General features: G+C 37.8%; 1 protein-coding gene across 9 annotated transcripts in view; it reads left to right on the forward strand.

Annotated features, from left to right (window-relative positions):
- The window catches only part of LOC105727104 (collagen alpha-4(VI) chain-like), a 165817-nt gene that overhangs the window by 45414 nt on the left and 96476 nt on the right, over window positions 1-23927 (forward strand). For 5 of the 9 annotated variants that reach the window (XM_064378676.1, XM_021674357.2, XM_021674352.2 and 2 more), the window contains one exon: window positions 22309-22397. In XM_064378676.1, coding sequence (XP_064234746.1) covers window positions 22309-22397 — 89 coding nt within the window. Of the gene's footprint in view, window positions 1-4518; window positions 4891-7337; window positions 7491-22050; window positions 22219-22308; window positions 22398-23927 lie in introns of all 9 variants that reach the window. The other 4 variants (XM_021674363.2, XM_064378677.1, XM_064378679.1 and 1 more) reach the window with 4 other exon arrangements.

Consider the following 23927-nt stretch of genomic DNA (forward strand, 5'->3'; position numbering starts at 1 on the left):
AAGTCTTAGGCAATATTTCTAAAGTACACTGGATTGGCCAAATTCTTATATCCAGTTTGTGCGATGATAGTGTCTCTCATATTTCTATGAAATCCACATATCTAGAACATCATAGATTTCACTAAAGAAAATCAATTTCCGATGGCCACTAGGCTAATTAAAAAAATGTTGGAGATAAAGATAGCTGAAGGACTCGTTGTAGCTGTATCTGCTGTGTGGCCTTTTGATGAAATGCTGCTTGACTTTTCAGATTAAGGCAATTCACTTCTCCCAGGACACAGATGAAAGCTAAAGCCCACATACCATATTGTTTCTGGAAAAGTGTTCTAAAGAATTTACCCACCACATCATATCCATGGTACGGGAAAATTTCACTGATGCTCTATTACTCTGGTGTAGGAATTAAATAATAAGCCACAAATTCTTTGAAATAACCTTGATTAACATGAAAGTTGATTTCCATAGCAGTAAATTTGAAAAGGTGATACTTTGTCAATGCAAGCGATTTTGAGAAAGCAACACACTGCTTTACGTAGAGTAGGAAGATTAGAAAATATTTACACATTAGATGAAAAAAATAGGGTTAAAATTATTTTTAGCCTGGATCTTGTCTAATAAAGTTGATTTTTGGGTTTAAGTCAGTTTTATTAAAAGGCAACTTCTTGTGGTAGTCAAAAGTTTAGTTAATATAAACCTCTGAAAGATCATTGACTTTCTGAAAAAGTATTTTAAAGTAACCTTGAGAAAGTTTGTTGTAAGGAATTACATTTGTTAGAATATTTATTATAGAGAGCAGTGTTTATTATTTTAAGTTGTAAACTATGTTTGTCATTGGAGGTTGAACTTATGGCCAACCTTGAGATCACTGATCTCCTGACCTCTTGATTTTGTTGTTTTTGACTAATCATTGTATAATAATTAAGCATTTTTTGGAGAGAGGAGTATTCATCCTTGCACAAGTTCTATCCAACTAAACATTAAATACATAAATTTAGTGGATAAAGACACACAGCAAATTATCTTTTCCCCACAATGGGTTTGGAGCTGTTTTCTGATGAAGTTGTGTTACAGAATTACTGAATGTTCTGGGTGCTGTTTTGAAAATAATGATATCATATGAATGACCATTTGAAAGCTCAGGCTTTGACTGTATAAAGTTAGCTATCTTTTGTTGTTGTTGTTTATGTTTTGTTTCTCAATCCTTTCTTGGTCTGCTCTTCGTCATGGGTTTGGAAATCTTGTCTCTCCAATGAACATAACTTTTGGGTCTTGAATTCCAAGAGGCCAATGAAGTGCCGCTTACATTGTGAATACTTAGCCAGCATTGTTGGTGAAAACTGGGGCTCGTCGTTTTTCCAGGGATCCAGTTTGGGGGTGTAGGGATGGAGAAGAATGGTTTAAAGGTCCTTGATGCCTTTCCCTCTGATCTCAAATGAGGAAGGATTTCATGTCTCTGTGATTTTAGGGGATGAGGTTGGGGACCAAGACTGTATGGTCCTATGTATCTCTTTCATCTTTCAGATCAAGAGGAATTTGAGAGGGTGACCAGGCTGATGTTACCAACAGAGGTTTATTCACTAATAAGCAAATGCTGTCCTGGTAGGGCCTCATATTGGCTCCTGGAGTTGACAATTATCCTTATCCTTTATGGCTGCTAGTATGTTATCTCTCAAAGGGATACCCTGAATCACAGACTACATTTATTGCATTGTTTCTCCTTTTGCCATTTCTCACCCATGTTGTTGTGAGACATAGCTTACAGCCTAAATTCTGCCCCAGCCTGGTTTTTACACAGTTGTTATTGAAGACATGATGTTACAAATTTGTGACTAGCATTGTTGGATTCATTCTTTTAGGCACAAATGAAATATAGATCTTTAAGTTTTAGAACACTAGAACTGTAACCAAGTCTTAGGAATTCTTGAGGTTAGCACCAAGTCTTCTCTTTCCAGCCTTAAAACTCCCCGGCTCTTCAATAATCTCGTCCTTTTTGAAGTCACTGTGAACTTTATTTCTTATGTAAACTTCCAGGCTTTGGTAGGGTCTGAATAATGTTAATTTCTTGGTTAAATCTCATTATCTCTGCCACTCTTTTCTGAGGTCACTCCTTCATTCTCTACCCTTTGCTCTCCCATCAGTGAAGATGAAAATGGAAACATTTTTATTTAAGGCAGTTTTCAGATGAAAGAACTGATAGGATATAAAAGGAACAAAGTGAGTAGTGATTTTCTTGGCCAGTTACCCAAGAAAGTGACTGTTAATTGCTTATATTTCCCTTGGGCAAATCATATCACTATTTTGGACATCAGCTTTCTCTTAAAAATAAGAAGTTTGACTAGATAATTTGTAAGATCCCTTCCAGGAATAAGTTCTGTGAATGTACAGACGTTTGATGCACCTGGGTGTTACAGTTGGCTCTAGGATGATTCCTGGTAGCAAAAGAAAATAGAAAATGTGGTTGAATTATATGGTGCTCATTGTCTGACAAAAAGAAGTGCAGGCTTGCATCTGCAGAGATGGCATAAAACTCAAGTAAGAGTTCTGTTCAATATGAAACCCTGGAGAAAGTTTTAAATGTGTCTATGCAAAAGTTATAGGGATCCTGAATCACAAGTGACCAAAGTTCAAATTGAGCTACTTTAAGCCAATAAGGTAATATATTGATTCTCATAAACAAAGACAACACCCGGACAAAACCAAAAAACAAAACAACACAAAACAAAATTTTTGAAAACCACCAACACATGGAAAGGGAAGGATACAGTCACTTGAATGTTCTCAGGATTTCATCTCTGCCTTCCTCAGTGTTTTGGGGTCAGGCTGGCTGCCCCACAAAGCTGAACAGGAAACTTCAGCACACATCTGTAAAGCTTCATAACTAGAGATGTTAGGGAAAAAAACCTAAGGAAGAGCTCTGCTTGGCCAGCATCGGCTCAACTGTGATTCCCGATTCCTGGACCGACTGTGGTATGTGGACTGAGATCTGTGGTCAGCAATTCCCACTGGAACTGAGCATGGAATTTTCCCAAAAGTTGAGTAGTCACCACTTAAGGCATGCAAAGAACAAATGACTGTTTCGCTGTTGCTCTCTTTCCTATACTCTAGGTTCAGGTCCACCACACACATTTGCCCTTTCCAAAAGTCTACCATACTCTTAAAGCCTCTAGGTCTTAAAAAATTCTGGCTTAGCTCCTGCCTGAAGTTTACCTGCCCAGCCTTCTCAGGGTCTGTCTCTAAGTGCTTTTCATGGTAATCACTAGCAACTTCAATAGATTAATCTGTATTATGAACAAATTGACTAGACATGATAAAGTCCATCTGATGAAGATCACCAAGGGCATATTTACCATTCAACAATGTTAGGTTAACTTGCGACCAAGAGGGACCGCATGTCAGAGAAACCAGCAGGCACCTCACTTGACAAAGGAAGACACAGGCTTGTTACTGTATTTGTGGGAGGGGTGGGGTTTAGGTAAAATTTAAATGAAGCAGTGTGTGCTAGCTCAAAGCAAAGCAGGGCAGCGGATAAAAGGGTTGACATTCAGCCTGAAACTGTCTTGTTTCATCAGAAACTACAAAGTTAAGATAAATGTGGAATGTTGCATGCAAAACTTTTATCTGTAGCTGTGCATCTGGAAATTCAGGGTATTTTTCGGTATTAAAATGAGTTAGCTCCTCCAGGCAAGAATGAGGCATTTCATTCTCATTAAATGTGATTTCAAACAGTAAAGTTTCTGATGGTTTATGATTTTAGAAAACAAGTTTTCTTATGTCTTTTTTTAATTAACAAAAGCAGTTTTTTTTTTAAACACAGCTTCACAAAGGAGATTCTTTTGCCTCCAACTGTCAGATATGCTCTTGATCAGGGTCTTTCTTAATATAATAGCATAGCTTTTGTAGTCTAACATCAAGAAGTAATTTAAAGTGGAAATGTAATGTCAATGTCAGTTACAAGGGGAAGCTGGAAAAGGCTTTTTTTTTTTTTTTTTCCAAGCTGGAGTCCTGCTCTGTAGCCCAGGCTGGAGTAATCACAGCTCACTGCAACCTCCACCTCCCAGGTTCAAGTGATTCTCCTTTCTCAGCCTCCCAAGTAGCTGGGATTACAGGTACACGCCACCACACCCAGCTAATTTTTGTATTTTTAGTAGAGGCAGGGATTCACCATGTTGGCCAAGCTGGCCTCGAACTCCTGGCCTCAAGTGATCCACCCACTGTGGCCTCCCAAAGTGCTGAGGTTACAGGCATGAGCCACCACGCCTGGCCAGAAGGTCTTTTTTAAGTTTAAACATATAATTGAGGTTTACGCACTTCCCCCAGCCCGAAAGGCAACCCTCAACTGATTTGCTCACTGATTCACTCTGTGAATATTTGTTGAGATCCTACTATGTGCCCATCATTGTAAAGATGATATTTCTATCTCTGAGCAACTCATAATTTAGTGAGGGAAACCATGAGGAAGTAAACAAACCCAGTAAGCCCTGATGACAGCAATAGTGGATTTAAATTTTTTTTTTTCAGATGGAGTTTCGGTCTTGTTGTCCAGGCTGGAGTGCAGTGGTGCGATCTTAGCTCACTGCAACCTCTGCCTCCCAGGTTCGAGTGATTCTTCTGCCTCAGCCTCCACAGTAGCTGGGATTACAGACATGTGCCACCACCCCCAGCAGGATTTTGTGTTTTTAGTAGAGACGGGGTTTCACCATGTTAGTCAGGCAGGTCTTGAACTCCCGACCTCAGGTGATCCGCCCGCCTCGGCCTCCCAAAGTGCTGGGATTACAGGCGTGAGCCACCGCATCCAGCAGGATTTTGGTTTAAATGTTTGCAAGAACAAAGAGGATGGAGTTATGGACTGTAATCTGAAGAATCTGATCCCACTTCTGGTGAAAATAGGGGGTGAGTGAGGTCTTGGGCTGCAGAGATTCCGTTTTGAGGAAGTTACCAAGTGCAGCAGGTTCTGTTGGTCCAGGACCCTGCAGTGTGTCTCTGAGCTCACCTAATGGGGGCAGCTGCTGAGCATGTGCTCTGCCTCCCATGACGAGTGTCCAGGCTTCAGCATCTCCGCATGAGGGGTTTTCCCATGATGGGAGCCTGCTTAGCCTCCCTCTTGGGCAGCTGGGATGTGCTGGGGTTTACGCACTTCCCCCAGCCCCAAAGGCAACCCTCAACCACTGAGGGATGGCAACTGTCTCTCATGGGGATGGTTCTGAGTGTCCTTTTATAGAGCTGCTCAGAGGTCTCCAGTGGGATTGAATCCCAGTTGTTTACAGAGGTAGCACACTCATGAAAGCACAGGTCTTGGCTTTTCTTTCTTCAGGTCTTACTTTACCTATTCCTCCCTTGCTTCCTTGGATCACTTTCCAAATAAATCACCTACATCCAAGTTCTTGTCTCAGGATCAGCTTTGGGAGAAATCCAAACTAGACCAGCCAGCTTTTCCCTTGTGAGAGAATAGCACCCCAGAAAGAGTAGAAGATGTCTTGAGGGTCAAAGACAGGAGACAGAGTAGACAAAAGTGGTGAAAACCCTGAAATAATAGAAGAAATAAGGATCTTTCTAATTAACCAGGGTCAGTCTTAGACAGAGTTCAAGACCTTGAGCTCAAGGTCATCTTGGTATCCAAGATACTCCAGATGGCCCTGGAAGAATAAAACAGAGACTTGAGGAAGGGAATGTTACTGGGTGAGTGAGTCAGAGGACAGAACACTGCTTCCTGAGAAGATAGGGGCAGAAGAATGACTGCATGGCATTAAGTAGCTGAGCTTAACTGTTTTTGCTGAAGAATTCGATGCATGATAACATTTCTTTGAGGGAATCGGAACATTTGGGAAACACACTGCTTCTTGGCTATATGCTAAGTGACTCTAATTCCAAGCAGAACAAAACTTTGCCCCTGTTATCTTTACATTATGGGTAAATTAAGGGTACATTGATGAAGAATGAACTAGTCTATCATTTTGGAAGTTATCCTCTGAGTAGAAGGCTCTCTAGGTTTTCTGTATAAATTTAACAATCCTGGAAAAACCCAGAGAAGCATAAATTTAAACTCTGTTAATGACAGACTGTCTTTCAGTGACAGTTTATTTCAGGAAACTTCATTTGACCTCATTTCCTCGAATACTTATGCCAGAAACTAAACACCACTGCATTCCAAGTATCGGTCCTCTGATTTTGAGATAGTGGTGATAAACATGTATACAAAATATGATGGTGATGGTAGCTGACCCCCTCACTCCTAATCCATCGTCTCTCCCCTTCTTCTGTGGTAATAGGGTTAAACTGAGTGTGGGCTGCCTACCTGGAAACCAAATCTCAAGCCCTCCTTGCAGCTGGGCATGGCTGTGTGACCAAGCTCTGCCTAATGGAATGGTAGTGGGAGTGATGTGAGCCATTTCCGCCTTCCTTGCTTAGGAGGAAGTCCCTGGGCTTAGCTCTTTCACCCTTCCCACTGGCTACTCTGGTGATACTTGCAGAAACCTCGGATGCCATGTGTTGAATATGGCATGTCTGCATTCACCTGGGTCTCAGAATGAGTATGGAGAGAAAAGCCTTCTGCTGACCTGGAATACCTACTTTGGACTAAAACATGTGAGAAAGAAACAGTCTTTTTTGTCCTCTAAGCCATATTATTGTTAGATTTCTTGTTATAGCAGCTTAACTCTTATCATGCATATAAATACAAACACACACACACACACACACACACACACATACATATATATCTCCACCCTAATCTCTAATCTGATTGACATGAGCTAGTTTAGAGTACCTGAGGTTTATACAGACATTTGCGCTTCCCCGCCTAGGTAAAGCTTATCAATGCAGGGAGCATGTGTCATTGTTTAATTCATTAAATTATTTGTTCATTCGTTCATCCATCAATCCATTCAACCATGAATCCATTCATCCATTAGTCCATTCATCCATTATATATGGTGTGTTGAGACTCAATATGTTCAAGACTATTTACTATGGGATATCCAGGGGATATGAATGACACAAAGATGAATGACACCCAGTTCCTGCTTTCAAGGAAACTTACAGCCTAGAGACTTTAGGTAAAAACTGAAACATTGAAATAGGGATAAGTATGATGTATTTTTATTCTTGAGAATTTTAATTAAAAGTATAAAAGTGTAGTTTCATTTATATTACTTTATTATTCCTTTTTTTTTTTTGGAGGATGCTGTCTCTTAGTAAGTTTTTGCGCTCATTTTCAAGACCAGTGTTTACAGAGTGAATGATCATTTTTATTTAATGGCAATAAAGCATGTATGAGCACAAGCAATGTGTCAGTTACCATAAACACAACCCTTGCTCCTCCCCTTGCTCTCCTTCCACAGCCCTGGGAGAGTATTAAACACTGGAAAAGCTGAAGTGTCATTGTGCCCTTGAGGCTTCCTGTGCTCTAGGGAATTCCTGAGGCTCAAATAGCTTCTTAAGGAATGAAGACAAGAAAGAGAAATTGAAGGGACCAGCCTGAAAGATTTTGCCAGGTAAGAGGAATTTTCTTTTCCCAGGAATAGTTTTATGGATGGGTGTTTTTTAGTTTATTTCTATTTATTTTCGCAAATGCATTTCTTATCTTTCATTCACATGCTGAAAGAGGCAAAGCCATACAAAAGTATAAACAGGTGAGAAAGAGAGTTTGAAAGAGAGATCGTTAATAGCAAAGAAATGAAGAGAAATTGAGGTAAGAGAAACCACACCCCCTAAAAAAAAGAATACACACCCCCTAAAAAACCACAGCCCCTAAAAAAGAATACTCATTAGATATAAGAGAAAGAGTAACACCTAAAATGAAAACTGTGATAAAGGGGATTTGCAACTCTTTGAACACTTATTGATCAGGAAGACATGAAATATTTGGAAATGCATCTAGCATTTACCATCTGTGTGGAAAGAAGAACTTGACTTATGTTACGGGGGACTCATGCATGTTTTATGAATTATTTCATTGATACAAAGCTTTGGGAGACTTTAAAATTGGAGACTAGTTTACAATGGTAAGGCCAAACAAAGAGAAAACATTAAGTATTTAATGACTAAACGGGCTTAGTAGAGATAAAAAACTCAGATAAAAAATGACTCTCCCTCTCAGAGTGGTCCCAGAGGCAATTGGGGCAATTCTGAGAAGTGAATTTCCTCTGTTTAATTTACTAGGATTCACATAGTTTGACTGCCATTCTTTTTACATTTGATTATCATATATACTTTTCTTTTCCTTTCTTTTCTTTTTTTTTGACACAGAGTCTTGCTTTGTTGCCCAGGCTGGAGTGTAGTGGTATGATCTCACCTCACTGCAATCTCTGCCTCCCAGGTTGAAGCTATTCTTCTGCCTCAGCCTCCAGAGTAGCTGGTACTACAGGCAGCAACACCCCCAGCTAATCCCAGTTCGTTTTTTTTTGTGTGTGTGTTTTTGTTAGAGATGGGGTTTTGCCATGTTGCCCAGGCTGGTTTCCAACTCCTGACCTCAGGTGATATGCCCACCTTGGCCTCTCAAAGTGTTGGGATTACAGGCATGAGCCACTATGCCTGGCCTACCATATATACTTTTAATAAATAAGTTAAAAAACTACTTAATTTTTAAATAAAAATTTTCAAACCTGTAGAAAAATTAAAAGAATTCACAGAGAATATGTGTGTACTCTGGATCTAGATTACATCATTAACATTTTAATATGCTTACTTTGTCACTTATCTATTCTTCTGCCCCTCCATTAATCTATCTTATACTTTGATTCATTTTAAGGTTAATTGTAGACATCAATACGCTTTTCCCTGAACACTTCAGCATGCATATAATTTACTAGGGTTCAAGAAAATGATTATTTTTATTAAGCACTTCAATAAAAGTTAATGTGAAATTGATTAAAATTAGACTTCATGTGCAATTTATAGATGCCTGGGGTTGATACTTCTACATTTGAATTCACTAAGCAAACATAGGAATGGTGATGACTATTAGGGATGATTTCTATGGGATAAAAGAATCAAATATTGGCTGAGAATTATTCCACAGGAGAAAAATCTATCACTCTTTTGATCTCTTTTGTATTGATCTTCAGTTGCTAAGAAATAGGTTCAGGATATCAAAAAATATAGAAGGGCCCTTTTAAATTTCAGCCCCTGAATGTAGCCCAGTAACCTTGAAGACAGAATTCTGTCTGGTAGTCTGACTCACAGGAATGAGCTTTGAAAGGTCTATGGAGGCATTTATTTTGCCACTGGGCTATAGTAGTAGAGCTCTGTCTACATTTTGCAAAAACAGCAAATATGAAGCATTGAGAGAGTTACAGGAAAGTGAAGTGATGACTAATATTTACCTGATATTTTGGCCTTAAATATTGTGAGGCTAAAAAGAAGATGATTCCTTTAAAAAAGATCCTGCAGGAAATTGTCTTGCCCAACCATTCCAACCTAATCTTGTATCTTATATTTGAGCCACTCACTATCTAAACGAATTTTTGTGGTTTTGAGTTTATTTATTTATTTATTTATTTATTTGCAATAGTCTCCCTCGGTTGCCCAGGCTGGAGTGCAGTGGTGCGATCTTGGATTACTGCAACCTTTGTCTCCCAGGCTCAAGAGATTCTCATGCCTCAGTCTCCCAAGTATCTGGGATTACAGGCATGCTCCATCATGCCTGGCTAATTTTTGTATTTTTGGTAGAGATGAGTTTTCCCCATGTTGGCCAGGGTGGTCTCAAACTCCTCAAGTGATCTGTCCACTTTGGCCTCCCAAAGTGCTGGGACTATAGTCCTGAGCCACTGAGCCCTGCCAACTGTGAGTTTTAGATTCATCTTTCTGACCATATCTCCCCCTGCCTCTTTGGGCATTGGTTGCAATCACAGCCCAGTTGCTCTTTTAGATTTCTCTGAGCTCTTAAACAAAAACCCCTTCAAATACTATGCCTATGGCCTGGTTTTACTGGTTCCACATATCTGCCATGTGTTTAGATTTATGCTGTTCTGGTTAAATTTTTAATACAAATTAACTAAAAATATAATAGTAATTAAAATATAAAAGAGAACCCAATAGGCTTTGAGTCCTCCATTTACCAAAATAATGGGAGTTCTAGGGATCTTTCCAAGAGTCCTTCCAACCTTTCTGTAGAACATTCTGTCTTAAGTACAGGAAGTCTGTTTTTTCAAACAAATGAATTTATGCAACAAATATTTGTTGAGCACCTACTACATGCCAGGCACTGGAGTCATATCATGGAAAACAAAAGGATTCTTCTTGGTGCTTATGTTGTAGTCGGAAGTGGGGACATGTCAAATAGATAATAACCATGATGAATATTATATAGTATGTTAGAAGGTGATTCAGGGCAGGATGAAATGAAAAGCAGCGGAAGCTAAGGAGGATTGGGTGTGCTGGGAGCACAAAGGTGAGCACTTTAAATAGAGTGGTCAAGATGGACCTTATTGAGCAGCTGACATTTGAGCAAAGACTTGAAGGAGGTAAGGGAATTAGTCATGGAGATATGGAGAAGAGCTTTCCAGGCAGAGGAGACAGCAAGTGCAAAGACCCTAAATAGGGAGTGTATCTGGCTTATTTAAAGAATAGCACGTAGGCCAAAGTGATTAGAGTCTAAGTGAAGGTGAGAGATGAGTCAGAGAGAAAACTAGGGACCAGATCGCATAGGACCATGCAGGCTATTTTGTCTTTTTCCTCTGAGTAAAACAGGGGGCCATTGGAGGGCTTTGATCAGAGTAACAAGTTTAAAAGGGGTTTCTCTGGAGGTATGTTGAGAAGAGACTTCAAGAAGAAAGTTAGAAGCAGGGAGACCCGTGGTGGTTGTTGCAGTCATCAGGCAAGAGAGATGATGGTGGCTTGCCCTCGGCTGTTTCAGCAGAAATGGTGAGAGATGGTCAGTTTCTGGATATACAGCTTTGAAGGTATAATTATGTGACCTTCATAAAGTTTTGTAGCCTAGTCAATGAATCTTGCAATCTATAAAGAAATAGCTTTATCTTTCTGAGGGCCACATAGGCTTGTGCTGCTGTATTTAGTGAATTTTTCCATATGGCTTTTAAAAACTCATTGTATACCATGTAACATTAAAAAAAACTGTAGAAAGAATAGTTCAATGTCACTTAGTTATTTTAAACTGAGATCCTAGAGACAGATTAATTTCAAAGAACACAATTTTTTTTTTTTAATCGGCTGAATGTGGTGGCTCATATCTGTAATCCCAGCACTTTGGGAGGCTGGGGTGGGTGGATCACTTGAGCTCAAGCGTTCAAGACCAGCCTGGACAAAATGGGGAAACCCTGTCTCTACTGAAAATACAAAAATTATCCAGGCATGGCAACAAAGGCCTGTGGTCCCAGCTACTCAGGAGGCTGAGGCATGAAAGTCTCTTGAGCCCTGGAAGCGGAGGTTGTAGTGAGCCGAGATCATGCCACAGTGCTTCAACCTGGATGACAGAGCGAGACTCCATCTCAGAAACAAACAAACAAAAATCAATACACAATATTTCTTCCTACTTATAGGGGAACAGGTGACATTTTGTTACATGCATTGAAGGTGTAATGATCCGGTCAGGGTATTTAAGATATCCATCACCTTGAGCTTTATCATTTCTATATTTTGAGAACATTTTAAGTCCTCTCTTCTTGCTATTTTGAAATATACATTACATTGCTAACTATAGACACCCTACTCTGTCATTAAACATTATAGCTTATTCCTTCTATCTACTGTGTGTTCATATCCATACAACATAACCTCTCTTTATTCCCCTTCCTCCACACCCTCCCAGCCTCTCTTAAATATCATCCTATTCTCTACCTCCACAAGATCAACTTTTTTTTTAGCTCTTACAGATGAGTGAGAACATGTAGTATTTATATTTCTGTACCTGGCTTATTTCACTTAAGATAGTGACCTTCAGTTCCATCCATGTTGCTGCAAATGACAGGATTTCATTCTTTCTTATGGCCAAATAGTATTTCATTGTGTATGTATGCTACATTTTCCTTATCCATTCATCTGCTGATGGACATTTGGTTGATTCCACGTCTTTCCTATTGTGAATAGTGCTGCAGTAAGGATGGAGATGCAGGTATCTTTTTGATAGCTGATTTCTTTCCTTTGGATAAATATCCAGTAGTGGGATTTCTGGATTGTATGGTAGTTCTCTTTTTAGATTTTTGGGAAATCTCCATGTTGTTTTTCATAATGGCTGTATTAGTTTATGTTCCCACCAGCAGTGTAAGAGTTCTTTTTTTAAAATACTCATCAGTGTCTATTATTTTTTGTCTGTTTTTGTTTTTTTTTTTTGTAATAGCCATTCTAACTAGGCTAAGATGATATCTTCTTGTGGTTTTGATTTGCATTTCTCTGATGATTAGTGATGTTGAGCATTTTTTTCCTATACCTGTTGGCCATTTGAATGTCTTCTTTTGAGAAATATCGATTCAGGCCCTTTGCTCACTTTTTAATGGGATTATTGACAGCTGGTTTTAAAGAGCTTATTTCACCCAAGTGACCATATTGACACCGGTTGAGTATCACGTCTGGTACCTGGATTCAACAATTTAAAGAGGCCATCTCTCATTGTTGTAAAGTCTGTTACAATCAAAATATCACTTTTGACATAGTGTGGTTATTTCCTAGACATCATAAAGCAAACAATGTAGTCAGCTCTTTGATTCAAGCAAAGAATAAAAAATGCTAAGGTTTGGTTCTATCAATGAGAGAGGACTAAGTTTTTGGGATTTTGTTCTGTAGATTATTGTTTGGCAAAAGTGATGGTAACATCTCCAATTTTGTAGCCTTGTAAAAATCCATCCTCCCCCATTAGCTCCTGCCATCTTCACAATAACTGCCATGAGGCAATGGCAAGGCATCATTGCCTCTATTTTATAGCTGACAGAGCCGAGGCATAGAGAGTTCAGGAGACTTGCAGGAAATCATGTAACAGGAATGTGTCAGGGCTGACACTTGAACTAGAAAATTCAAAGTCAAGTTCTGTGCAATTTTTTTTACTGAAGCACACTACGCTTTCTCTCCAGTTTCTGGAGCAAACTTCTTAAAGAATATAAAGGAAACAAAGAATTGTGTATAGGATGCCAAACTAGACAATTGCAGGTGGTCATCAGGTCTTGTCTTTATTCACTAGCGTGACCTGCACTTTCTATGTTTTCTGGTGACAGGAAGGGTGAGGGGTGACAGGAGTGTCCTGACCTGCCCAATGCCTTTGGAGAAGCCCAATCTGCTTAGTGGATTGTAGGCAGCCTTCCTGAATGAAAACTCAAAGATAGCCAAGCTTATGAAATCTGTGGTGATGAAGTTTATAAGTCAGACATAAATGGAAAGAGTCTGAGTAAATATTCCTTTTTCCCTTGGATTAAATCATTCAGCAATTTGTTCAATCATATATTTTTACTTATTTTTTTTATCTTTCTTTAACTCTTTTACAAAACTACATGCTCAATTGTTTATATGGTCATCATAAGAGGAAAAGGTTTATCAGTTTTCTTTCATGTATCCAGCACTACAGAGAGTTTTAAGACCAAACTCCATCTTCTGTGTGTTCCCAGGCCAGTGAGGGAAACAAACAAGTGAGGAGATAATGACAATGCAACATGGCAAATGGCATAGTTCTTTCCCCTAAACAATACAATTTTATTAACTGCAGTCCTCATGTTACACATAGATCTCTAGACTTGCTCATCCTACTTGTCTGTTACTTTGTATCCTTTGACCTACATCTTCCCAAGATTTAACTTTGTGTGTCTGGCTTATTTCATGCATTTCACGTATTTCCTGGCAGGATCTCCATTTTAAGGCTAATATTCTATTATATGTCTATCTTATCTCATATTTCCTTTATCCATTCATCCGTCGATGAACACTCAGGTTGCTTTCATAGCTCGACTGTTGTGAATAGTGCTGCAAGAAACATGGGACCAGGTGGTGCCCATTGAGAATATACCCAGAAGAGGACTTGCTAGGTCACATGGTAATTCTTAATTTCTATAGGAATTTCCGTATTGTTTTCCATAATGGCTGTGCTATGTTTGAATATTTGTTCCTTCCAAAACTCCTGTTGAAATTTAATCCCCACTGTGGCAGTACTGAGAGGTAGGACCTTTAAGCGGTGATTGGGTCATGAGGGCACTGTCCTCATGAATGTTATAATCCATTCTTGAATTAATGGATTAATAGGTTAACATGGGAGTGGGACTGGTGGCTTTATAAGCAGAGGAAGAGAGACCTGAGCTAGCACACTGAACCCTCTCACCATGTGATGCCTGTGCTGCCTTGGGACTCTGAAGAGAGTTCCTACCAGCAAGAAGGCCCTCACGAGACGTGGTCCCTTAACCTGGGACTTCTCAGCCTACGTAACTGTAAGAAATCAATTTCTTTTCTTTATACATTGCTTTGTTTCAGGTATTCTGTTATAAGCAAGAGGAAACAGACTAAGGCAGGCTGTTCCAGTCTACATTCCCAACAGTGTAGCAGGATGCTCTTTTCCTCATACTTTAACCAACATCTGTTATTTCTTGTCTTTTTGGTAATAGCCATACTAATGGGTATGAGGTAATGTCTCATAGTGGTTTTAATTTGCATTTCCCTGATGATTAGTGATGTTGAGCACCTTTTCATATATCCATTGGATATATTTATGTCTTCTTTGCAGAAATGTCCGTTCAGTTCCTTTGCCTGTTTAAAAACCACCATGTAATATCTTTCTGCTATTGAGTGGTAAGAGTTCTTTACAAATTTTGGATATTAACCCCTTATCAGATATGTGCTTTGAAAATATTTTTTCCAGTTCATAGATTGCCTTTTAATTTTGTTGTGCATTCATTTCATTTACTGTGCAGAAGCTTTGAGTTTGATGTAGTTCCCATTTATTTATTTTTGCTTTTATAGCCTGAGCCTTTGGTGTGATATCCAAAAAATTATCGTCAAAGCCGATGTTAAAGAGCTTTCCCCCATCTTCTCTTCTAAGAGTTTTATGGTTTCCAGTCTTACATTCAAGTCTTTTTTCCAGTTGGAGTTGATTTTTGTGTATAATGTAAGATAAATGTTCAATTTCACTCTTTTATATGGAGAAATACAGTTTCCTGGCACCATTTATTAAAGAGACTATTCTTTCCCCATAGTATCCTCTTGGCACCCTTGTTGAAAATTAGTTGACCCTCTATGTTTGGATTTATTTCTGGGTTCTCTCTATTCTGTTCCATTGGTCTATGTTTCTGTTTTTATGCTGGTACAATACTGTTTTGGTTATTTTGACATTGTAATCCATTTTAAATCATGATGTGTAATGCTTCCAGCTTTGTTTTTCTTTCTTAGTATGGCTTTGGCTATTTGGTTTTTGTTGTCGTTGTTGTTATGTGTGTGAGTTTCATGTGAATTTCAGGATTTTTTTTTCTATTTATGTGAATTGAAATTTTTATAGGGATTGCATTAAATCTGTTTATTGCTCTGAGTAGTATGGGTAACAATATTAATCTTCCAATCCACGAACATTAGATAACTTGCTTTTTATTTGTGCCTTCCTCAATTTCTTTCAGTAATGTTTTATAGTTTTCAGTGTACAAATCTTTGACTTCCTTGGTTAAATTGATATTTAAGTATTTTACTTCTAGGATGCAATTATAAATGGGATTGTTTTCTTGATTTCTTTTTCAAGTAGGTCATAGTTTTATATATAGAAATGCTACTGATTTTTGTAGGTTGATTTTGTATCAACTTTGCTGAGTTTATATATTAGTTCTAACATTTTTTTGTGTGTGAAATTTTCGGGGTTCTCTACTGATAGGGACATGCCATCTGCAAGTAGAAATAATTTTCCTTCTTTCTTTTCAATTTGGATGACTTTTTTTTAATTTTTCTTGACTAATTGCTCTTGCTAGTACTTTCAGGACTGTGTTGAATAAAAGTGGTGAGAGTAGGCATCCCTGCCTTATACCAGTGGAAAAGCTTTCAGTTGTTCCCTGTTGATTATAATATTAGCTGTGGGTTTTTCATAAATGATCTTTATTTTGTTGAGGAACTTTCCTTCTATACCTAAACTGTTAAGAGTTTTTCTTATCAAGAAAGGATACTGAACTCTGTGAAATCTGTGTTTTGATGCCAGTTGATATGATCATGTGGTTATTATCTCTTGTTCTGTTAATGTGATGGGTAATATTGATTGATTTGTATATATTAAATCATCCAAGGATAAATTCCACTTGGTTGTGATGTATAATCTTTTTGATGAGCTGTTGAATTTGGTTTGCTAGTATTTTATTAAGGATTTTTGCATCAATCTTCATTAGAGATATTCACCTGTAGCTTTTTTAAATTGTGGTGTCTTTGTTTGAGTTAGATATTAAGGTGATAGTGGCCTCATAAAAATATGTTTGGAAGCATTCCCTTTAATTCTATTTTTGATAGAGTTTAGGAAGTATTGGTAATAATTCTTTAAATGCCTAATAGACCAACCATGAACCCATCTGGCTCTGGACTTTTCTTTCTAGGAAAGTTTTAAATTACTTCTTTAATCTCTTGATTAAAAAAAAAATCTGTTCAAGCTTTCTATTTCTGCTTGATTCAATCTTGGTAAGTTGTATTTTTCTAGGCAGTTATCCATTTCCTCTAGGTTATCCAATTTGTTGCCATGTAATTGTTCATAATAGTTTCTTTAAATTTTTTTTTTCATTTTTGAAGCTTCTCTTGTTATGTCACCACTTTCATTTCTCATTTTATTTATTTGGTCTTTTCTCTTATTTTCTTAGTGTAGTGTTGCAAAATTTTAAACACCTCACAAATTAATTGTATGCCAATCTCCTAATTACCACAGCTGATGGGAGTGTCATAGCCATCAATACCCATTTACTGCTTTGCACAGAGCTCTGCTGAACTCTGGCATTGTAATCCTACCCTTCTCTGGAGGAAAGCTCCAAGATTCTGCATCTTGTTTTTTTTTTTTTTTTTTCTGGGCCTACTGACACATTAATTGTCATTGAAATGTTTGACATAGCCTCCCTCAAATATTTTACAACAAAGTTATAGATTTATCTGAGCCAACTTAAGATTTGTGAATGAGCACAGAAAGCAAATGTTAATGTTTATTCAATAAATTAAGGTTAAACTTTAGTTGACTGTTTTATTTTTTTTATTGTCAGACATGTTATGTAGAGTTTAACATGATGTGTACAGAAGAATTTGTTCATGTTTCTCAGTTGTTTACCTTCTGGAGCTTCCTGCCCAGATGCAGTACACTGCAAGACTATCTCATAAGAAAGACAAAAATCCAGTTCTTGTAATAACCCTGTTAAAGTGAACAGAAAGAAAAGAGAGAACACAGCTCTGGATTTCAGTGAATAAGTAGAAAAAAAATGGAAAAAAAATTGTTAAATTAATTTTACATATTTGCATTGGGTATTTCATCCAAATATTTTGAAGCTTCTTCTTACCTCAGTCATTTTAAAAAAAATTTAAAATTAATAACCTCTTCTCTTTCCTCACTTACTTGATAATAGACACTTGATTTTCTCCATATGGAATTAAAGAGGCTATTGAAAGCAAGTGGGGCAGACACCTGCCTGGGCAGGAGCCACTGCATGCTAAATGCATGGAAGACTAGTTTGTATGTTTCTTTTTCTTTATTTCTTTCTTTTTCCTTCCTTCCTTCCTGTTTCTCTTTCTCTCTCTCTTTCTCTCTTTCCTCCCTTCGTTTCTCTCTCTCTCTTTCTTTCTTTCCTTCTGTATCTCTCTCTCTCCCTTCCCTCCCCTCCCCTCTCCTCTGCTTCCCTTCTCTTCCTTTCCTTTCCCTTCCTTCTCTGTCACCCAGGCTGGAGTGCAGTGGCATGATCATGGCTCACTGCAGCCTCAACTTCTGGACTCAATCAATTCTCCCACCTTTGCCTCCTGAGAAGCTGGGACCACAGGCATACACCACCACACCAGGCTTATTTAAATTTTTTTTTTTTTTGTAGAGACAGGGTCTCTTTATTTTGCCCAGGCTGGTTTCCAGCTCCTGGGCTCAGGCATTCCTCCTGCCTTGGGCTCCCAAAGTACTAGGATTATAGTCATAAGCCACCATCCCTGGCCTAAGAATGGTTTCTGAAGTATGGTTCCTCAGACAAGCTCAGCATGCAGATTCTAAGGGTTCACACTACACTTACTGAATCAGAAACTCTGGAGGTGGAGTCCGGAAAACTGGGTTTTAATAGCTTCTTTGGGTAACTCTGATGCAATACTGAAGTTTAAGAGTCACTGGCATAGGACATTAGAGACGAAATCTTCGTATTTTATAGAGGATTCCACAGAGGAATAACAAAAACATTGAAGGAGACTGGTACGTAAAGCATTGCTAATTTAATTAAATGAAGTTAAGGAGGTTTATTTTTGAAGACTGAGGAATTCTGCTCAGGTCCCCTCTTCTATCCCACCTTTTAAGTTCAGTCATTTTGAAAAACCAAAGATCTCCATGAGACTTATCAAGCCTTAAGAGCTTGGATAGCACAGGTGCATGAGCTCAATGAAGACTTAACCACATCCCCAGCACTCCTAAAGCTGAGCTCCTAAGTCTGTGGGTGGACTCTATTTGGAGTTTCTAGAACCTCTCCAGTGTCCTTGCACATGCTGTTCTTCCTGGAACTCCTTTTCTTCACATTCTCACTTGCAAATTTCTACTCATCCTTCAAGTCTTCACGTCGGCATCATCAGCTCTATAAACTCTTCACCCAGGTGAAGAGAGGTGCTCATATAATGTGTTCCTCAGCACCTTGTATAGCTTTCTATATTATTTTGCTTATCCCTCAATATTATAATTTATCCCTCTCTCTCTCCACTAGCTCTCTGAGGAAAAGAATGGTTTCTTTTAATCTGTTATTTCTAGCACCTGACTTTTTGTCTGGCAAACAATAAACACTCAGTAAAAAGTTGCAAATGTATTGCAATGCTTTATTCCTTTCTCTATGAATGATTGTAATTTTGCTGAGCATTTGAGGGTAAGTTGCTGATAGTAAGGCCCTTTGCTGCACAATGCATCAGTGTGTATTTTAAAATAAGAAGGACATTCTCTTACATGACTGCAATACAATAATGAAAGTCATTAAATTTAACGTTGATACGGTATTTTTTTTTTGAGAGAGGGTCTCACTCTGTTGCCCAGGCTGGAGTGCAGTGGCATGATCACTGCAGCCTCAACCTCCCAGGCTGAAGCAACTCTTCCACCTCAGTCTCCTGAGTAGCTGGGTCTACAGGCATGCACCATCACGCCCAGCTAAAATTTTTTGTATTATTATTATTTTTTTGTAGAAACAGTGTTTCACCATGACATTGATACAGTGTTATTATATAATATTCAGCCCATATTAACATTTTGTCTACTGTTCATTCAATGGCCTTTGTAACATTTTTTTCCCCAAATCAGGATCATGAATTGCCTTTGTCATGTGTCTTGGGACTCTTGTAATCTGAATCAATTCCTTTGCTTTGTCTTTCATGACATTAATATTTTTGAGAAGCACAGGCCAGTTATTTTTTAGGCTGTCCTCAAGTTTTGGTTAATGTGACTGTTTTCTCATTATCAGATTTAGGTCATGGATTTTAAGGAGAAATACTATGTAAGCGATGTTAAGTTTTCTCATGCATAACATCAGGAGTTACGTGATGTTGGTTTATCCTATTATTATTGATGTAGTTGATCACTTGGTTAAGTCATGTCCATCAGGCTTCTCCATTGTAATGGTACTTTTTTGCCCTTTGTAATTTATAAGTAATTTTTCTGAAGATACTTTGAAATGTATTCATATTCTGTTACCTAACAAACTTTTACCCAATGGTTTTAGCAATCTCTGATGATTCCTCCTGAGTCCATTGTTACTCTGGTAGTTGCAAAGTAATTTTTAAACTGAATAAATGAATCTTAAAAAGTAGAGTGTTTCAGTTAACTATCTGAGGAATATACTTGTGAGAGAAATCTTTTCTATTGCAAAACTATTGGAGTTGGAGTTATTTCCAGAAAGAATCAATATTCTTTGCTATCCCTATCTAATTGCATTTCATTTAATGGCTTTATTTCTTGCCTCCATGAGGAGCCCATGTGTTCAAATGCAAAATCTCTTCAGCAGCTTAAATCAGATATAAAAATCTTAGTTAAATAGTACATATCATGTAGATATTAAGTCCTTAGTACATAGATATTTAACTCTTCATTGATATAACACAGATATGCACAGCTGTAGTATGTTTACAACTGTTTATAAATGTTTATCATTTTGACTTTCCCACTAGCGTTTCATAAACAGCTCTAGTGCTTTATTTATAATTAACTAAAAATACTTATTTTTTAACGACTAATTGCATGGATAGTAATAATTGAGACATGATGGAAAATGAAAATGTAGACATAATATCTATATTTAGGTTTTATATAATAAAACTTTTACTTAAAAATTTTAGTTTTCCACTAAATTAACCAAAGTGTTTCAAAATTGGAAGTGTAATATTTTATTGCATTGATGATGATGATTCATTAATTTATTTTAGATTACTTTTTGCACCTTCAGACTCTCAAGCCCTTTACCCTCATACAGTTCTTAATCCATTAGAGAAATCTATTCTTTATGATTCATGCATTAATATTTTTACTCTTGGGTAAAAGTTTATTGGAGGATAGGATATCTAAAGTCGTAAAGTATCTTTCCTTGAATTGCTTATACACCTCCTGGAGGAGGCACTAGTGGGAGGTTATGTAGAAACTGAGGAAAAGAGGAATCTAGTTATAGCACATCTATTTGCTGGAAAAACACTGGACTAATTCCCTGGGAAATGTTTGTAATATAGTGGCCAATATAGTAGTTGGCTCAAAGCAGCGCTAAGCCCTCTAGACTCACCACATAAAGCCTGAAAGGTGAAAGAGCTTGCTCAAGTCTGCAGAGCAAATAGCCAAGCTCAAACCAGAATCAAGGCCTATGGGCTTCCTTTAAAGTCGAGACTTCTCCCAGTATTTTGTGTTGGTGTAAATAATAAAGGAAATAAAATAAATGTGGTTATCTCAGATTTTTGAATCTCTCTTAAGGAGTAAGTTGAACATGAACAGTAGATATGTGTTTTTAGGAAATTGAGGTGGTTACACTTAACACTTTCTGGAAAGAGAAATGCAACTGTTAGGTGTCTGCTATTTCTGGGTGTTGTGATGATCACTTCCATACAATATTCTATTTAAAGAACCTAAGATTAGAAAGTGATTTAGACATGGTAGAGATTCTTGCTTAAACCCTTTGGTTTGTTTAAGAATGTGCTGTAACTATTCACAATAGCAAAGACATGGAGGAGTCCTTTTTAACTTTTGCATATTGGGGCTCCAAGAAGGTTTATTTTATTTAAAAAACACCTAAAGAGTGCTTTCTATGTGCCAAGAATGGGTAAAGTATTTTACAATAACAAACTCTATCCTGATAACACTATAAGGTAGGTGCTATTATTGCCCCTGTTTTATAAATGGGGAAACCAAGGCACAGAAAAGTGAAGCAATTTGCCTAAGATCCACTATTAAGTAGTGGATCGAGAGTCAAGCCCAGGCAGTCTGTCTCCAAGAGTTCTTGCTTTTTAACCACATACATTCTGCTGAAGACAGCTGTGAGCTCAGCTGGCTAAGAATATAAAGATGAGGTATTCCCTGTTCCACTTGGAACCTCTCATTCAATGGGATTAACATGTTCTTATTTTTAAAGAAATGGACTTTCTTAAAGTAAAAAAATAGAAATGGAATTGAGAGTAGACAATTTCCATAGATCCCTTTGTAAATGGTTTTAAGCTTTGGGGAGGGAGGTCTGATGTTCTGCTTTATTTATTTATTTATTTATTTTTTGAGGATGTATGAGATATTTTCGGACTAGGCTGATTTGACCAGGCAGATGTGCTCCTGAGATAACTGCATATTTTAGCATGCCACAAATGTTTATCAGGTCATCCCACTCTTATATAAATATATAAACAAAATCATTCAGAAATGTTTATGACCCACCAAATGAATGCCGTGGGTGAAATTGAAGTTCTATGCCATGTCCTGTATGCTTTCTCCTTTCATAGCCACATCTGGACAACTTTAAATAGTGAAGTCTGAGGTGTACACTCTGGGCGTTTACAAAATTCTTCCAGAGCTGGCTCAGCAAGACCATTTTCCTTGCACAAGTGAAACAATGTGGCAACATGTGGGGAAAGACAGCCTTATGCTTTTTAAAAAATCAACTTTATGAGGTATAGTTTATATTCAATGTGATGGACACATTTTAAGTGCATGAAGGCACATTTTTAAATTACAAGATTTCTTTTTTTTTTTTTCTCTAGGTCCACATCTAGAATGGAGGCGTGGAAGACATTTTGGGGAATCATCCTCCTTGAAGCCGGTTTTGGCTTCATCAAGTCACAGAGGATTGGTAATACATGCGATTCTTTAAGCCGAAAACCATCTAGTGGTAGTGACCATCTTAAAAGGAAATATTATAGAAGCTTCATAATTAATAAGAGGGAATCGATTCATTGAAGGAGAATTTAGTCAACATCTGGGAGCTTAAAGTGAATGGTGGGCACTTGTTTTTTCAGTACTTAACCCCAAATGACAACAAAAAATAGATATTAAAAAGTTCCAAACTCTGAAGTGTATTACTAGATTCCCAAACGCTTTTGTAAACAGGAGCCTCTTCTGCATTCTGCCTTTTCTCTTTGGCAGATCTGTTCTGAGGGGTAATTATCGTCACAAGACCGATCGCTTCACTGAGTGCTAGTGACACATCTGCAATTTTTTGCAGTTATTTTAATGAATTGTTGGGACTTTTCAAGATGAAAGTCTCATCAGGAGAAGATTGTTTGAGTAGCATGAAGTCCCAGTGAGACAATATTGAGGTTTAAATATTCAAATATAATTACACAGGCTGTTATTTGTTGGGGGAAAAAAAAAACGATGAAGCTCTCTCAGTTTTCCTTTTAGCTCTGTCTCCCTTCACTTGTGAACAGAAGCTGTGACAGTCTTTTCATGATTCAAACACCTTCTAAAACTACAAAGAACTAGTGGAGGGGTTAAGAAAGTGACAATCTATGAAAATGCAATACATCTCTCAAGTTGCATGTAATGAAACTGAAATTTACTTGCCTGAAAAATATTCTACAGCTGCATGGTTTATTCTGATTTGAAAGGTCAGAGAAACACTTCCTGGTTTGCATTTGATCACCCTTGAAAGAGATGTTAAGGGTTGTGACAAGCCAGTCAGCCATTCCTGTAACAGTCAATGAATTTTCTTCTCCCAGTAAGACTGCATTTTGGAGGGCCGAAGGGAAATAAAGCTTAAAGGACCCGAAGTTCATTTATTGTCTGCCTTTTCCATGATCAGGTTCCACTTGGCTTTATGACCAAGGTTATGCAAACTTCTGAGAGGTGGAACCCAGGACTCCAGAAGTGACAAGTGGATGAAGTGCTCCTGGATTATACCAACCTCCCCAAGTCCTCTCTGTCCAGACTCTCACTTGGTCTTTGCCTTTCTGTAATATGGATTTCTAATTTAATCTTCATGGCAGTTCAGGGTATAGACTAGATATCAGGAGACCTGGGTCTTAATTATGGCTCTTTGAATGGATTTACATGAGTTACTTTGCCTTTCAAGGTCTTATTATCCTTCTCTGTGAGATGACTGAATTGGATTCCTTATTTTATGCTTGTGCTGTCCGATGCAGTGGCCACTAGCTGCATGTGACTCTCTAAAGTAAATCAAAATTCAGTAAAATGTCAAGTTCAGTTTCTGTTATGCTAGCTACATTTCAAGTGCTCAGTTGCCACACATCTAGCAGCTACAGTCTCATATAATTATTTCTAGCACTAAAATTTAAATTCCATTATTTGTTTTCATTAATGTTCAAGATTTCCATCCTTATAAGTGCTGTCTCTTTCCTTCTTCCCTTTTCCTCTATTCTTT

Source organism: Aotus nancymaae, unplaced genomic scaffold (genome assembly GCF_030222135.1).
Source record: "Aotus nancymaae isolate 86718 unplaced genomic scaffold, 86718_ANA_hifiasm-v0.15.2.pri h1tg000019l, whole genome shotgun sequence".
NCBI classification, from domain to species: domain Eukaryota; kingdom Metazoa; phylum Chordata; class Mammalia; order Primates; family Aotidae; genus Aotus; species Aotus nancymaae.